The following is an 18,447-nucleotide window of genomic DNA, read 5'->3' as shown; positions in this document are numbered from 1 at the left end:
AGTTTTTTCTTGTCCACATGAGTAGGGAGGTGGGGGGTTATACATAATAGACAGGTAAGTATTTAAAAAAATTTTTTATTATAGATGGTTCCTGCATTGAACCAAGGAGGTGGGAAAGGTGCAAGGACATAATTAATAGCACCCAAGAAAACCATAAAATTCCACCAAGAATAAGACGCTACTTACCTAATGATTAGCATCTATCTGCTGCCAAGTGAGGACTAATTCATTAGGTAGCAAGACTTCTGAACAATACTGGAGGTTCTTTGCTAGGGATACCACTCACTTCGATGCAATGGCAGACCCTGTTTATTGGCAGGCTCAGTTATGGCAATCTGGTTTTATAGGGCTTGTCTGGTGGCGAAAATCAGCAATCTTTGGCTCTGGCGCTGATAATTGGGTATTGGCGCCGATACATACCTAACAGAAGCTCCAGGATGTTGATGTGGAAGTACGTCATTCCAATTCCACACACCCGAGGTTAGTAACTCCTCCAAGGGTGTGCCCCATCCCTCCCTCGAATCGTCCGAAAACAGAAGCATCTCAGGAGGGGGAGTGAAGCTGAACTCCTACTACGAGGTTCCTATCGTCTAGCCACCAGGCCAAGTCCTGTCTCATTTCTCTCAAGAGAGGAATGGGAAGGGACAGCAGGTCCCTTGCCTGAGACCAGAACTCCTTCATTCTCCACTGGAGGGAACGAAAGTGAAGTCACCCATGAGGGACCAGCTTCTCCAAAAATGACAGGTAACCAAGAACAACTTGCCACATCCAAGCTGGTTGTACAAATGCACTGCCTCCTTGAACCTGCTGATCCGGGAGTCTGAGGGAAAGACTCTCACTGCTGCTGCATCTATCAGCATGCCCAGGTACTTTATCCTCTGCTTGGGTATGAGGTCTGACTTCTCAAAATTTATCATTAATGCTTAGGCTGCGACAAAAATCGAGGAGGCGACCTCTGTCCTGGAGCAAATTCAAACACAAGTTCGCCAGGAATAGCCAGTCATCGAGATGCCTCAGAAGACGTATCCCGTGCGAATGGGCCCAAGTCGACACAAGGGTAAACACTCGTGTGAACACCTGGGGAGCGGTTGACAGCCCAAACCAAAGTGACCTGAATTGGCACACTGTCCCGTTGAGAATAAAGCAGAGGTACTTGTAGGAGAGCTGATGGATGGGTATCTGGAAATACGCATCTTGCAGATCCACTGTAAGCATGAAGTCAGGCTCTCTGATGGCCACGAGCACTGACCATGTCGTTTCCATCTTGAACTGAGTCTGTCGAACGAACTGGTTCAGGGCAGATAGGTCTATGACCAGTCTCCATCCCCTGATGCTTTCTCCACGAGAAAGATCCTGCTGTAAAAGCCAGGAGAACGATCTGTCATGACTTCCACAGCGCCCTTGTTCATCAATGCCTTCACCTTGTTCCGTAGAACAAGGTCCTTCGGCGAGCAGGGAACGTATGTTTGTAGATGGACCAGCAGGTTGGTGAGAGGTGGAGGAAACTCAAAGGGGAGTAAATAGCCCACCCAAGGGACATTCACTACCCAGGTCTCCACTCCGTGTTGCTGCCATGTTGGCCAATGGCTTGACAGGCACTACCCACCAGTGGCAGCATGTGGAGGGGAACACTGCCCCTATCATCCTCCTCCCTTCTTCCTCCCCCTACATCCTCTACCTGGTTGGGCAGAGGACTGAAAGGGATGCTGGTTTGCACCCTTCCTGATGGGGGAAGAAGAAGGCTGGGTGTTCCTACGATGGACCTTAGGATTTTGAGGTTTCCTAGGACCAGCAGAGGAAGGGCCAGCCTGACCCAAGGGTTGGGCCGCAGTGCCGCACAAAGGCCCAGAGGTCTTTGCCACTGCACGCTGGACGAGACAGTCATTGTCATCCGCTCTTCAACAATCCACTGCAGCGTCCACTTGCTCCCTGTCAAAGATAGAAGTGAAACCCAGCAATGGTCTGATCCTCAAGGTCAAGACTGACTCAGGACTAATGAACTTAGAAACTTAGTAGATCTGCATCTCTCCTCTTAAGTGCCCACAGGTTAGCTGTCTGGTGGGCTAGGTAGGTGATGGTCCTACCTCCAGACAGGAACAGTCTGTTAACGTTAGCCTTTTCCTCATTGGTGAGCAACGAAGAGGAAGTGATAACTTCAGTAACTGTGGTGAGCAATGGTCCATCCAAGAGACTGCTTGAAATGCTGCCACAACATGGCAGTCACTTCCAAGATCGCTGACTCCTGATGCAAGAGGGAGATGATATCTGCACAGAGCTGCTCCAATGACAGACCCAGGCCGAAACAAGCTAAGTCCAGGTCAACCTGTGTTGTTGGAATTGACCTCTCCAAGGGCTTGTAGAATTTCTTGTGACAAGGGAGAGGTGGAGGAAGCAGCTTGAACGAGTGGCTGGCCTGAAGTGAGTTCTCCCTCCCAGAGACGAGAGAATTCACCTGACCCAGGACCAACTCAGCAAGCTTCAACCATGGTAGCTCAACTGATGGTGAGGATTCCTTGCGGGGTCCAACCAGTGCCTCAAGGCTCAAAGGAACAACCTCATTGGCAGTCAAGGTCTCTTCCCCGAGATTGTTTTACTGACGAATCAGTTTAACAATCTCAATGAACGAATTTTGCAGCTCAGGGGTGTCTGCGTCCTTGGGGAGAGGACCTTCCAGCTCCCTCCAAGTTGTGGTTCACCGGAGTTGCTCTCTCTGCAGGTGAGAGACCCTCCTCAGAACCCCCATGTCCCCTCTCTAACACCTGAGCATATGTCCATTCCGGTCCGAAGACTGAACCAGGAGTGTACAAAAGGCTGCAATGGGAGGCCAACTCCCAATCGCCAACCTGAGTCCTGTCCATCCCAAGGCACCCAGTATATCCCCAGGAAGTTAAGGGGACAAGTGAGAGGGGCCTAGCACCCTTTGTGAACTACAAGAGGCTGAAGTCTCAGCAGGAGAGGAAGGCCGTGAACAACTGTCAACCTGCGGTGACGATCGATGCATAGGTCTGGGAGAGCTCCTGTCATGTGAAGGTGAACGGAGGTTATCCCTGGGTGAGTGCACACGCTCCCATGAATGCGCATGGAAGCTATCTCGAGAAGAGTAAATCTGCTCACACGAACGTGAATGGGAACTGCCCCTGGGAGAACAATCAAGCACCGTAGGGTGAGAGTGTGGGCAGTCCTAGGGGACCTCGAATCCTGAATTACTGATTCCTCAAAGAAATCAGGAAATTTGGTTGCACAGAACCTAATCAGTCTCTGAGATGCTGATGATACTATCTGCTCTTCCTTAATATCAGTCAATTTTGTGAGCCTCAGGCTCATTAGAGGGAAATTCTGGGGAAGTAGAGGTGGTGGCAGCAGAGCTCCATGCTCCCTTAGGTGAAAGGAGCTTCAACTCCTCTCAAAAAAAAAAAAATAAATAAATAAATAAATAAATAAATTTGGAAGCAAAAATCTGTTCCATACCAGAGGAATGGTTGGCTCTGCTTTGTGCCATGAAGCCTGGTACCAAAGAATCATCTGCACAGGAAACAAAAGCTTCCTGATCATTCACACTATCCTGCACTGACACTGAGGTAGCAGGAGGCAAAACCGAAATTCCTGAAGGAGCCGACCTCAAAATCTTGGTTGAGCGAGAGATACTATCATCTGCTTTGCTACGGAGACAGTAGCAATCAAAGGAGAAAGATATGACATTTTTGTAATAAAATATAGTGTGGCGAATTCACACCCACAAACAACACAACACGCAACACTCACCTGATCTTCGGTTGCTGGAGATGGATAAGGTCCACGGTCGCCAATCACAGCACACAACCACGAAACAAAAACTTAAACCGACCCTCCACCAACAACGAACAAACAAAAAAAAAAAGAGAGATGAACCATTAATGCTGGTACCAAAAAAAAGACGAACTCCCGTTCACTTTCAAGGTTGGACCTCAACTGCCCAAGACCTCCCAAAAAACGAAAAACTCCCGACAGACCGACAGACAGAGAGACAGCCGTAAAACCAACTCCAACAACCGAACCACTCAACCACTCCACAATGACAATTACTCTCTCTCTCTCTCTCTCTCTCTCTCTCTCTCTCTCTCACAAAACGTTGGGAAATGCTAAATAAAAACAAATTTCTGATCCCTCTATAATAGTTTTATATATACTGACCAAGTAATTACATAGCTGCAGTTTCCACTTAACAGCAGCTTAGATTCAAAATTTTGAGGGTAGCGCTTCAGTATAGTTTGTGTAGGTGATCAGCCTGTCCCACTAATGGAATATTGGAACAACCTAGCAAACAATCCTCATTCGTTTTATGCCTTATGTCCACCAGAGGGGACGAGGGTGGGCTCCGATTCTGTAATTACTTGGTAAGTATATATAAAACTTCATTTTATTATAAAAATGTCATTTTTATATAAGTAACTTATGCTTGAATACAAAGCTTGTCGTTTCTTATTAGTTAACAGAGCCTGCAGTATAAAACTGCAACTAGTTGACGCTCAACTTGACCTGTAGTGGAGTGGCAGTAGAGCCAAGGGTCGCCTCTACTTAAGAGGGGGCTTTGTAGTGAAGGAGTACTCTGATGGCTACCAAAGCATCAGTGGAAGTTACGCAGCTAAGGAGTTATCCAATAGCTAGCAAAACTTTAATAGGTGCCCTTGCCCTGGGCACAGTACCAACATAAAAACAACCAGATACAGTGTCACCTACACTGAAATAACACCAAACCCATCTGCTGAGAGTGGTGGGTGCTCCAGGTACATCGTACCTCCTGGCTCCTAAAAAACTCTCTACCTCACCAGAAGGTGAAGAGAGAGTAGGAGAAAATCTTATGCTTCCTCCTGCCATACCATGCCAGTCACTATCCTGTGGTACTGCAGAAATTACACGCTACTTAGCTGGCGCCAGTCTGGAGTTGGTGCCATGCGAGCTGTGGAAGCTCGCAGATTGGTATAAATATCACTGGTGCCAGACTGTAGCTGGTGCCAAGCGAGCTGGGCTCCAGCCAAGCTGCTGGGAGATCACGAAAGCCTTAAGCTCTAAAGTTGCCGCCAGACTGTCGCTGGTGCCAGGCAAGTTGAGCACCAGGGGAGCCCAAAGCTCTGGACCCTGGGGGTTCTATAGCTGGGGCCAGACTTTTAGCTGGTGCCAGTTGAGCTGGCTGCCAGGCAAGCTAGCAGCTCGAGGCTTTGGAAGCCCTAAAGCTGGCGACAGACTGTAGCTGGCGCTCGAAGAGCTGGGTGCCAGGAGAGCTAGAAGTACATGTTCCACTTCTTAAGATAGTGAGATGTGAAGGATGATTATACTTCCAGTAGATCGATGCAGAATGGAAGTAATGGCCATGTGTGCCTGTGAGCCGTGAAGGACGGTATGCTTCCAGTAGGCTTATGCCAAATGGAAGTAAGGGACATATGTGCCTGAAAGCTGAAAGCTAAAGACGTAGAGGCTGTTCAGATAAGCTTTCACTAAAAGAAGGCAAAGTTGTTCTTCTGAATCTGAGTCTCAGAAATTCTCTTAAGGACGAAGGACAATGTGATCTTAATCCAAGGGAGGGGGGGTTCCTGACCAAACATCAAAGGACAAGAAAGCCCTCTACATTATCAAGTCCTGTTCAGGTAAATACCTAAAAACCTCCAGTTGGACAGAGAGTTCACTCTTTCCCTCATAGTCGGCCAGTGCTCCTGGGTGCTTGGAGCATACGCTGGTGCCAGGTTGTAGCTGGTGTCAGGCAAGCTGGACACCAGGCGAGTTAGGAATTCAGGAGCTGGTCGGAGCTCCTGGAAGCCAAGGATGTCCGTTAAGCTCTAAGGGAGAAAGAACGGATCCAGGTCTTGGATGGATCCTCATTCTTGGCTAAAATCAAAGGAAAAAACGAGGATAACACATCTCTTGCTTCCTAGGTGGGTGTGAAAAAGGCTTGTGAGGTCTTTGAGAAGAAGATGAAAGACCCAGGTCTCTGTGCTTAACCAGAGATAAGCATAGATCAGTACCTCTTCAAGGAAAGGGAGAGAACCTAGAACTTCTCAGAAACAGAGTAAGCTGTAGCACGGTCAGAGGTGTCTAAAAATAAAGAGACGAAGAGTCTGAGACACCAGCTTTAGAAGACGACCACTGAGTCTGCGAGACGGAGGAAGAAAGTGACTTCTGAATCTTGTAATAGCCTCTGCAACACATCTTGAAGACTCTTCGAAAGACAATCCCATGGACAGTCCGGCACCTGTCTGTATAAGGTGCCAAGTGGACGTAAAATATGTTGACTACAAAAAGTTTTTTTAAGCATTCGCGGAAAAATACTTATAGGCCTCAATTGCGAAAAATTTTAAATCACGCACCTTGAGGGATGCTGGGAGTTCACGGATCACGCTGTTACTTTGTTTACATGCGTGACCCAGCTGCGCATGCGCAAATTTCTTTCTTATCCCAAAAGAAAGCATCAGCTAACTCTGCTGAAAATCTCAGAAATTCTTTAGTCACTCTGTCGTAATTTTTGCACTATTTTATATTAGTCTTTACATAAAGTTATATATATGAAAATGTGCATAGTTTCATGTAGAATACAACAAAAAATAACTCATGGTTGTAGCTTTTATCAATTTTGACATTTTCATATAAATCACGATAAGTACCAAAATTTCAACTTTCGGTCGACTTTGACTCAACCGAAATGGTAAAAAAAATGCAATTGTAAGCTAAACCTCTTACATTCTAGTAACATTCAATCATTTACCTTCATTTTGCAACAAATTGGAAGTCTCTAGCACAATATTTCGATTTATGGTGAATTTTTGAAAAAACTTTTTCCTTACCTCTGCGCGCGGTAACTCGGCTGAAAATCTCAGAAATTCTTTAGTCACTGTCATAATTTTTTCACAGTTTTCTATTAGCAGTTACATAAACTTTTATATATGAAAATGTGTGCAATTTCATGTAGAATACAACAAAAAATAACTCATGGTTGTAGCTTTTATCAGTTTTGAAATATTTTCATATAAATCACGATAACTGCCAAAATTTCAACCTTTGGTCAACTTTGACTTGACCGAAATGGTCGAAAAATGCAATTGTAAGCTAAAACTCTTACTTTAGTAACATTCAATCATTTACCTTCATTTTGAAACAAACGGGAAGTCTCTAGCACAATATTTCGATTTATGGTGAATTTAAAAAAAAAAAAAAAAAACTTTTTCCTTACCTCCGTGCCCGGTAACTCGGCTGAAAATCTAAGAATTTCTTTAGTCACCTTGTCGTAATTTTCGCACCATTTTCTTTTAGGTGTTACATAAAGTGCTATACATGAAAATGTGTGCAATTTCATGTAGAATACAACAAAAAATTACTCATGGTTATAGCTTTTATCAGTTTTGAAATATTTTCATATAAATCACGATAAGTGCCAAAATTTAAACCTATGGTCAACTTTGACTCGACCATAATGGTCGAAAAATGCAATTGTAAGCTAAAACTCTTACATTCTAGTAACATTCAATCATTTACCTTCATTTTGCAACAAACAGGAAGTCTCTAGCACAATATTTCGATTTATTGTGAAGTTTTGAAAAAACTTTTTCCTTACGTCTGCTCGCGGTAACTCAGCTGGAAATCTCAGAGTTTCTTTAGTCTCCTTGTCATAATTTTCGCACCATTTTCTATTAGGCGTTACATAAAGTGTTATACATGAAAATGTGTGCAATATCATGTAGAATACAACAAAAAATAACTCATGGTTGTAGCTTTTATCAGTTTTGAAATATTTTCATATAAATCACATAAAATAGAAAAAATTCGACCGGTCAACTTTAACTCGAACCGAAATGGTCAAAAACTACAATTGTAAGCTAAAACACTTACAGTCTAGTAATAATCAATCAATTACCTTCATTTTGCAACAAATGGTAAGTCTCTAGCGCAATATTTCGATTTATGGTGAATTTTTGAAAAAAACTTTTTTTTACGTCTGCTCGTTACGAATTCATCCATCATTTTGTGATAATATTTTCTCTGTGTTGCTTTGATCGTTTTACAATTTATTATATACCAAAATCATCGCAATTTAGTGTACAATACAAAAAAAAAAAAACTCATTAGCTTTAACCGTTTTGCTCACAGCGTGATTTGTATACAATTATATATGAAATTTTTTCTCGCGATGTCATATATTCCAATATTTATATATGATAATGATATTTTTTTTTATTTCTGATGGTTGCATACTAAACTTCAGGCAATGACAAAAAAAGGAGCCAAAAATGAACTCTTAATCTTAAAAACTAAGCGTGTGCAGTGATTTTTTTAAATAAACTTTTTTTCCGCTTCGGCGCTAACTCCTGAACGCCGCCGGCATACGGCAGACACTTTTGTAAATAGAGGCTTGGCGTTTAAGGGTTAAGAAGACACTTTTGGGGAAAGATCTTGAAAAGTCCACCAGTAACTGGAAACTAAGCCTGAGACTGTTCAGGGCTTCCTCGGCCATGTAGAAGGTTCCTTGAAGAGGCAAACAGGTCTAGGGTTGGCTTGCTTCATACAATAAAGAGATTCTGAAAACTCAGGGGATCTAAAGGCCATGATGGGAAGGACAAGCTTCTGACGGCCCAGTACGTCCTTCGATGCTTAGTCCTTGAATAAATCAAATAACTAAAAGACTTGATTGATCTGTCAACAGAGGAAGAACTCTGTTGATTGGTCGAGAGGAAACACTGGATCCAGCTTCCCAGCTTAAGTAGATGTGTTAGGGCTGAGGTCTAATCCAAACACACTACCATAGAGCTAGGGTCGAGCAGTACTAGGGCCATAAGAGAAACACTTAGCTCTCCAAAGTATGTTAGGTTCTGTTCTTCTTGGGGACCAAGTCCTGGACATCTTCCTGGTTCTTCAAATGGGCTCCTTTGACCTAAATCTGAGGTGCTGAGACTAGAACTAAGCTCAGCAGAACAAGGAATTCCCTTGCACATGTTCAGACAGCCACCACTGGAAATCTGACTAAAGAAACAACAAGGTGTCCGACTGTGTTTCCTGGTCCCGGTGAAGGCTACTGTCAAGAGCCTCTGAGCCCCTTTTCTTCAATTAATGAAGTCAGTAGACATGTAAAGACTGAAGTAATGACAAGACAAAAGGGGAAGTCAAATGCAGGAAGAGCTAGTAATCAGGAGGTTGAAACAAAGACTCCCGATTGGGAAGCCCTTTCCTGAAAGGCTGAACTAAAAAGCTCTGGGGTTCAGACGGGGATCTGGAAGAGTGCTCCCTGCATATCCAAGCTCCTATACAATCGCCCTGGAGAATGGGTGAAGAACTATCTGGATCATCTCCCTTTTGACCTTCATCTACTGTCTAAGAGAGAGAAATGAAGAACTGTGGTCAGGCAGCCCATCGTCAGGAGCAGAGTTCAAGAAAAAATGTTGAGCACTTCGAAACTACTGTTGGAACATCGTAAACCTGTTGCAACTGTGTGAATCTCACGGTAGAAGACAGCACCAGAGATCTCCTTCTAGAGAATACAAAACAAGAACGGAAAAATAACTCTTCCAAGTCCGTACATGACAGGGCAGAGAAACAATCCAAGGAACTGAGCCTCTGGCGCTGGGTGCTCTGACACTGGACACTAAGACTTTCGGTGGACAGTGTAACAGGCCCAACAAATTACTAAGTTGGTGCTGAATGGTCTCCAACGAAGCAAAGGAGTGGACGAAATCCACATAGAAAAGTGAACAGGTAGCGTCTGTATCCCCGAGTGTGGTGTCAGATAACTGGTAGCTGGCTTGAAACGGACAGGAGGACAAGTGGGCATAGGACACAGGTGGCTGCGCAAACATGAGCTCAGACACTGGGCACTTGGACGGAAGTTGGGAGCTCGGAACTCGGAACTCTGGAGTTCAGAACTTGGGCGCTTGGAACTTGGAATTTGGGTGCTCAGAAGTTGGAAGCTCGGAACTCGGGAGTTCGGAACTTGGGCACTTGGAACTTGGGAGCTCAGAACTCGGGTGCTCAAAACTCGGAATTTGGGCACTCAGAAGTTGGGAGCTCGGAATTTGGGCGTTCGGAACTTGGGCGCTTGAAACTCGGGAGCTCGGAACTTGGGAGCTCAGAACTCAGAACTTGGGAGCTCAGAAGTTGGGAGCTCGGAATTTGGGTGCTCAGAAGTTGGAAGCTTGGAACTCGGAACACAGAACTAGGTAGCTTGGAACTTGGGCACTCGAAACTTGGGCGCTCTCTGACTCTGTCCAGATTCAGAGAGCAATGACGACAACCGCTGATGCAATAAAACTGGGGAATGTATCTTTACAATGGCTGAGATAAATCTGAAAAAAACACCACTGGCGTCACTATTCTACACTTTGATCCACAACTAACCACATTGGGATCCCAAAAGTGTCAATGGAGCCTCTTGTCCACACTGGAATACTAATCTTGTTCACACTGGGATCTGTAAACTGAAAAAAATGTCATCGGTGCCACTACGGCCAAGGTAAGCACATCTTCATGGACACCTTTTCAATGGCTGTCTGTCGAGACCTGAGGACAACAGGCTCGACTGAGGGCTAACTATCAGGGGACAAAACCTTTTCATACTCACATGGACCGACAGTATGCCTCCTCCCAGGTTTGCAGGGGAGTTTGACAGGGACTGGGTTTATGTAATCTGATAGGGCCAGATAGTTACTTCCTCCACTACACATCCAACAAGACGCCTTTCCAGCGGCTGTCTGCCAATACCTGGGACCGCAACAGGCTTGACTGAGGGGGTAACAACCCATGTGAAACCCCCCAACCCCCCTTGGACTCCCAGTTTGCCTCCTCCCAGGTTTGCAGGGAAGTTTGACAGGGACTGTCAGTCTAGGAGCATCGGGGGACGAGTAGTCACCGCCTCCACTGCACTAAACTTCACTATAACAAGGTTAATATCTGTTAACCAAGACACAAGACTGGCAAAGGAGCAAGGGAGCCAGGTGTGGGAGGATGTGGTAAGACAGCTAGTAGGAGAGAATTAGCGCTAGGGAGCTAGTGCTGGTGCTGAGCGCATGAGAGAGGGTGCTGGGGGCGAAGCTGGCACCCGAGGTCGGTGCCAGCAAGGTTCGTAGCGTGAGCTGGTTCCCGGCCGTAGAGAATGTCAACTCGTAGCCACCAACAAAAAACCCCCAATTCTCTCCTTACTACTTTCTGCCTAGCACTTTGAGTTCTGCAAAGGAAGGTGTGATGGTTATGTCAAAAATTTATTTACTGGAGGCTTCCAGGAAGCATAGGTCCAGTAAATAAATCATAATTGCAAAAGTTACAGGCTTAATGAAATGGCAAAATACCCGAGAACTACTTTCAAGGCAATTATCGGTGACTTGCAGGAAGCATGTGGCCGATAAACAAATTATAAATTGCCAAAATTATGGGCTAATGAAAGATAGTAATGCAAGGTCGTAACATCTGGAAATTACTTTAAAGCAAAAACATTATCGGCGTCTCACCAGCAGCCTATGGTCAGTAAACAGTTCATGAATTGCAAAAGCTAATGCCTAGTGAAAAGGCATAACATATGCCAATTACTTTATAATGAAATGCCGTAACATCCAAGAATTACTTTTAAGGCAAAACTATTATTTACAGCTCACTAATATATTAAGGCTGTGAAATAATTCATAAATTGCAAAGGTTATGGCCTAATGAAAGGCCTAACATACATCAATTATTTTATAATAGTGTGTCTAGCCCAACTACTTTGTAATGGAGTGTCGTAACACTCGGGAATTTTACTTTTAAAAACAAAACTATTACCGATGGCTCACTAGTTATTTATAGCCAGAAAACAATTCATAAATTGCCAAAGTTATGGCCTAATGAAAATGCGTAACATACAATTTACTTTTATAATAGAATGTCACAACATCCAAGAATTACTTTTAAAGCAAAACTATTATCGGCGTCGCCAGAAACCTAACCGGTAAACAAACCGTCTATGCAAATGGAGTCATTTACCAGCGGCTCGATGATGACTGAATCAACGTAAAACAAAATAAGAAAAAAACTCACCCTGAAAGATTTCAGCTTGAAGGCTACAATATGTATGTTCCGATGGTTGATTTGACGAATCCTCCATTCGAAACCGGTAAAATAACCGGAAAATAATGAAAAAAGCTACCGCCAGACCAGGTGTTGCCACCACGGACGGCAGGAAATGAATGAGAATTGTTTGCTAGGTCATTCCAATATTCTGTTAGTGGGATAGGCTGATTACCTACACAAACTACTGTATACTGAAGCACTACCCACAAAATTTTGAATCTAAGCTGCCATTAAGTGGAAACTATAGCTATGTAATTACTTGGTAAGTTACTTATATAAAACTGCTTATCTAACAGGCGAATGTGCTGAACCTCTGCACTGAAAAAGCAACTGAGACTGCCTAAAAGAGGTTTGGGAATTCCTCGAATCCCTGCCTCGGCGACTGGGAAGCAGCCTGAGGCATATGCAATGTCAAACACAGTTGAAGAAAATTCCTACGAGGCAACAAAGAAGAAGACCGAGACTGGAAGCGCAATGCCTGAAGGCAGTGGGAACTACAATAAGGTGTCCATGCCTTACATATTGCCAACAGCGACCTCAAGACAGAACGAGATGAACAGCAGAAGCTCCTACTTCTCAAATCTGTGCGAGAAACTAGCACTGTCTTATGAGGCACCAAAAGTTGGTGAGAATGCCTCAGAAAGGAAGGAGAACATGGCGAACAAATGCATTCACACACTCAATGTGGCTACTCGCATGAAACTCCCTCACGTTAGACAAAAAATGTGAAGACAAACTGGCATAGCCAGATCGCCTGGGAGAATGAGAGGAAGAATGTGAGCTTCTGGCACTAAGAGAAAGCCTAGTGCTAGAGAAGTGTTCAGCATCAGGCGAGTTCCTGTTGTTAAGCACATGTCCAATGGCAGGCACGTGCCTTCTGATAAGAGAGCTTCCAATGTCAGGCAAATGCCTATCGTCAGGAGAACACCTTGAAGAGAATATTGAATCCTCTTGCAAAGGAAGACTACAGGAAGATCCCAGACAGGGACTGCTAGGAGCACACAGTCTAGGGGATACTGAATCAGATACTGAATGAGTGCTTATCCTTATCTAGCATATCTACCTCCTGCCTGCGCGAACTTCCCTTGATCTTGCTGTGCTTATTTTTTAGTGACCGAATGCCAATCTGCACGATACATGCCAGGCTGGCCAGATGAAGAAGACAATGGGCACAAACCACTTCCACTCCTGGACATACCCAACTTCCCTGCACCTCCAACAGCAGAAGGAGCATCACAGGAGCTAACAAGGAGGGAGGACATTGGCACTTCCTCTGCCACAAGGGGGAGCCTGAAAAAGGAAGACTAAATTGGGACGGTAAAGTAGCAAGTGTCAAGGAGGTTACCTCCATAACCTTTTCAAATGAAGCCCTAAGAATAGCTACATCAACTTCTAATTTGCCAAACCTCACATCCTGAACAATATGGGAAGCATTGAAAGGAGAATAAAATTTTGAAAGAGAAGCACTACTAAGAAAACAGGGAGAGCAAGAAGAGCTGCTATCTGAAAGGTTGTGAAAAGATAAGACTTACTCCTAAACTCACTTCCTGTCCTAGAGTTAGGGTATTTTTTCTGTCTTTTCCTATTCTTATCTGCTTCTTGCATCTGCTTGTACATAATCTCATAATACTCTTTTGTAAAATGTATAAAGTATGATTTTTCCAGAATATTATGATATGCCTTGTAATTGTCGTATGATTTTTTTTTTATACAAGGGGTATTGTGTAGTGTATTCTGTATATTAATAATAGTTATGTAAAAATGTTGTCTCTGTAATGTCAGATCTCACAAATATTAATGATTTAGATAACTTAACAGCATATTTTAAAATTAATAATATATGTATTTCTTAATAATAACGCAACAGTGGGAGAGAAAGATTACGTCAGACCAGACCAGGTGGCTGGGTTGTTATTAGGAGTGATAAATGTGTTGACAGTTGGAGACTTGCACTCTTAGTCTGTTTTCTAAATATGTCAATCATATAATTAGCCACGTGCATGTTGTATCGATCCCATTGAGATCTTGTCCAAAACGTTTTGCCTTAAAGTCACGTACACCTTGTTGAGAATTATTGGGAAGAATTCTTGTGCGTGGCAATTGCATCATATAGTTTCTAGGACGTATCCTGGTCCCAAAACGTTTTAGAATGTTCCATGAATCTTGTTCCCAAAATGTTTTAGATGACATCATTCTCTTTCTCTCTCTTCAAGAGAGAGAAGTTTATAATGTAACGTAAATTTATTGTGGTCACTGGTATTAATCTTAGCTTTTAAGATCTGATAACCGTAGTGATTAGCGTTTTCCCAGCAACGGCACCTATCAGGAAAGTGTGTTTAGTGAAAAGCTGTAGCATCTGGGGTAATCTTGTGAAAGCTTTCACAAGCTTGTGTAAGGTAAAGTGAATTTTACAAGTTTAACCATGGTTAAAAGCTTATAATTCAAATAAAAACCTGTTATTCACAGTGAGTTGAAATTTAGTGAGTGTTGTTTAAATTGATGTGTTTCTTAGACTGGTCAATTAAGTAAGATTTTTTGGTGAATTTATTTAATTTTTGTGTACTTTTGTATGTTCTTGTAGTTTCTAATTATTTGCTTAGTTTTCTTAAGTGCTTCTTAGCAGTTTAACTTTTGCTTAATTAATTTTGTTTAACATATTTGATGATTTGATTTTGTTTATCTAAATTCAAGCATTAATTAAGATTGCAAATTTTTATTTCAAGTAATAGTAATTTTTATTCAAAGTAAAATTGTGAATTTTGATTTATTAATTTTGAATTAAAAATTAATTTTTATATTTAAAGTTTTTTACAATAATGCTTCATTTATTAACCACCAGTGGTAGGAATAATTTTTGAAAATGAAGCAGAGAGATAGACATTTTGTTCCTTTAGTTTTGCTGAAGTGACTCAAACTTGGTGATACAATTACAATAATGGAGTGATGCCCTTTTGCTTTAGTATATTTCTTGTTTAAATATTGATACCTCACACTTTTATTGATAAACTCTGTTGACAGATCACTGTTACCTTTAGAGTACTCAGTCATATTTTTATTGTTATGAGAGTTCAGGTATCTGGTTGTAAGTGAGGTAAGATTTGAATTCTATGATTAGTAATGTAATAATCAGATACTTGGAACACTCGTGACAATACTTTCAATAAACATTCATTACTTCCTCTGACCAACAATACACTGATCACAGCAATCCTTGTTCCTACACTTAACACATTCATTATGACCATCGTAAGCTGAAGAGTAAAGCTAGGTATTGCATTCTCTTACCTTACAGACTCGAAACAACTTATCTTTCTCCTCTTTGGATGACATCCTATATAATGACAAAAACCAAGAAAAACCAAACCTAATCCACAAAATTATCTAATCATCAACAAAATCATGTATACACTCTTTAATGCGTCCTCACAGGCTGACAACAGAACCAAAACCAAACCTAATCCAGAAAACTATCTAATCATCAACAAAATCATGTATACACTCTTTAATGCGTCCTCGCAGGCTGACAACAGAGGAAAAACTGAACGGGGAAAACTATACACGCTCAAACCACCCAAAAGGGATAGGTCAATAGACAATTCAAACTACATGAACTTATTAATTACTGTTCACACTCCATCATCCCCCTGCCTGACACGGGGAATACTGCACAGCTATCATAATAGAGAGGTAAGACTCATTTAAAAAATTTTGGCTTAATATGCGAAAACATTAACATTATGTGCATTACAAATACCACCATACTACTACATTCACTAGTGCTATTGCCACTGTTAAAAAACCATGATTTGAAACTGGACCTGTGTCTATCTTCACCAAAGAGTACAGTAAATACAATCAATGTCATACAGGCAAAAATGCCTGGATTACTTAGTTAATTTCAATATTACATTCCTGTAAATCCAGCAAGAGAGAGAGAGAGAGAGAGAGAGAGAGAGAGAGAGAGAGAGAGAGAGAGAGAGAGAGAGAGAGAGAGAGAGAGAGAGAGATACATTCTTCATTTACTAATTACTGGTGGATATACATATCTTATGCATCTGACAGTACAGTAATGATGAAAAACAACAGAGATGCAAAACAAAGCAAACAGGGGATGAAATGACAAGTATTAGGCATTTCTTTACCAGCTAGCCACAGATCCCACTGCTAATCAAAGGTAGAAGGGTGAGGCTGTTTTAAGTATTCTAAGCCATTGCCCATTCAACAGAAAATGTGTACTGGGGAAACTGACATGCATGCATGTCTTATGTGGAGGGGTACAGCAGTAAGGACTAAAATTACATTGCTTTCTGAGCCTCATAAACCATAAATACCATCATGCTTTGGGTTCTCCACCATTACTAACAGTTAGAAGGGTTTGAATACAGTAATGCTATCCAACACAACCAGAAAATTCACACCTGGTTAACCTGATATGAATTTTCATTCACTTCTCAACTTTTGCTCTTCCAAGGTACCCTGGTAACCACACACTGAAGTCTCTTTAGACAACTTGATATGGTCTCACAAGTCTTCTATTTATTTCATTTCTATATAGGAGGATCCCAAACCTATAGCAAAAGTGTCTCAATGCTCAGTTGGAACCTTCAACATCCTATGAATGCTAATACCCAATAAAGATATGTTTTTATATACTAATGCAAATTTAAGATCTTACCAATGCTATATACACATTCATTAACATAAAACTGTTAATTCTATTCTTATTCACAGGCAAGTATTACATATAACCTCACCTTAACTTCTTTCAGCAATAAAAATAAATCCTCCACTTCATCTCCCTCAGTTGGGGTATATGCTATGGTTGTGGTGTTCAAGGATGATCCCTCTATATTACGGCGGAACAGGGGTACACCAACAGCCTCAGCATACATTCCAACACCCATGTGCCCCACACTCTGATACATATAACTGTCAAGTTCGTCTGTAAAGTTAAAAATGTAATTATCATAAAATAATTTTTCACCTAAAAGTACATCACTTTACAATATACCCTAATCAGTGATAGTGCAATCTTCAGAAATTTCCCAGAAGATGACAAATTATGCTTTCCCTTGTCAAAGTATGCATCCTGGTCTCTTGCCCATTGGTAGAATTGATCATCGTCTGCACTCTGAATCAACTGCAATTTGGATAAGTATGGAGGTGGGCAAATTTTTGTAAAGTAACAAGTTTGCATGTGAAAAAATTAATCTAATTATAAAGAAAAATATAGTATTGTTTCAGGACAAACACACTGCTTCCTAATAGCATGAGTAGCAACCTGGGTGGAATGTCTTCAGTACTCACATCTTTGGTGGTTTACAGAAGTATGCATGGGTGCTCAGTCAGTGACACTGTCAGTTGAAAATAACTATTTCCAACAGAAGACTTGAGGCTTACAAGGAGTCATGACTTCAACTAGGCCTTATTAGTACTGTATGGTTGTAGGTTGTATCTTCTTTTAATACCCAATTTTAGAAGAACAAGGTTAGTGATGCTTTCCATAATAGTGATGTGTAAGAGCAGGTACCTTTGGAAGGTCTATGCCTAAGGCTCAGAGGAAACCTTTATTTCTGGGTTAAGACAAAACATGACCTGCAATTACTAAAGACCAAGGGAGTAATAATCAAAGGATCTGTTCACTAAAATACCAGAGTAAAATCTGATAAAAGTGGGAAGAGACCTCTCAGTTGCCATATTCACAGTCATTTCAAAAGTCTTAGAAGTTGCAACAGGCTTAAGCACATGACCCTTGACCTTAAGACTGGATGCCCGCCCTGTTAGTGGAGAGTATGCATGACATATACCCTGCCCTAACCAAAATAATATCATATTTTTGGAAAAATAGCAAATTTTTAAAATAATTTGTATTTTTCCTAACATACAAACCTGAAGGTCTTTAGATAGGATTTGCTTACAAACGCGAGCTGGAACAGCTGTTTAACTTTCAAACAAGGTCGTTAACTACTGACAGTAGGTGGAAAGCCCACCCACTCATTGTCTGCACTCCACTTTGTCTTTTGGTCCAGATATCAAAATGAGGGGAGGGCCATAAATGTAAAGATCTTCAGGCTTGTATGTTAAGAAAAATACGAATCACTTTAAAAATCTGCTATCTGTTCTTACCCAAATACAAATCCTTGTCCTTTACATAGTTGACTTACTTATTGGAGGGTTGAGTCTCGGTAAATCTCTGAACCGACTGGTGGGTTCTACCCATTCGGGAATACCTTCCTGGTCTGGAAGAGCTGACAAAGGAATCCTGCACGTCTAGCTTGTTGGACATATGGGATGCTGCAACTGCTAGGTTTCTGGGCTTAAAGTAATGAGTTGCATCACTATTTTGAATAAGGCTTGGAAGAACCCAAGAGTGCCAGAGACAATAAAACTTGCCAA

At 42.0% G+C, this 18,447-nt stretch overlaps 1 protein-coding gene across 4 annotated transcripts in view; it reads right to left on the bottom strand.

Moving 5' to 3' along the window:
- LOC136831732 (uncharacterized) overlaps nt 1–18,447 on the bottom strand; it is a 175,093-nt gene that overhangs the window by 146,964 nt on the left and 9,682 nt on the right. For all 4 annotated transcript variants that reach the window (XM_067092361.1, XM_067092369.1, XM_067092375.1 and 1 more), the window contains one exon: nt 16,806–16,993. In XM_067092361.1, the coding sequence (XP_066948462.1) occupies nt 16,806–16,993 (188 nt within the window). The remainder of the gene's footprint in view (nt 1–16,805; nt 16,994–18,447) is intronic.

This window comes from Macrobrachium rosenbergii, chromosome 4 (assembly GCF_040412425.1).
Source record: "Macrobrachium rosenbergii isolate ZJJX-2024 chromosome 4, ASM4041242v1, whole genome shotgun sequence".
Lineage (NCBI taxonomy): Eukaryota > Metazoa > Arthropoda > Malacostraca > Decapoda > Palaemonidae > Macrobrachium > Macrobrachium rosenbergii.
The sequence above is the reverse complement of the archived record's forward strand: the minus strand, read 5'-3'. Positions and strand labels throughout refer to the sequence as shown.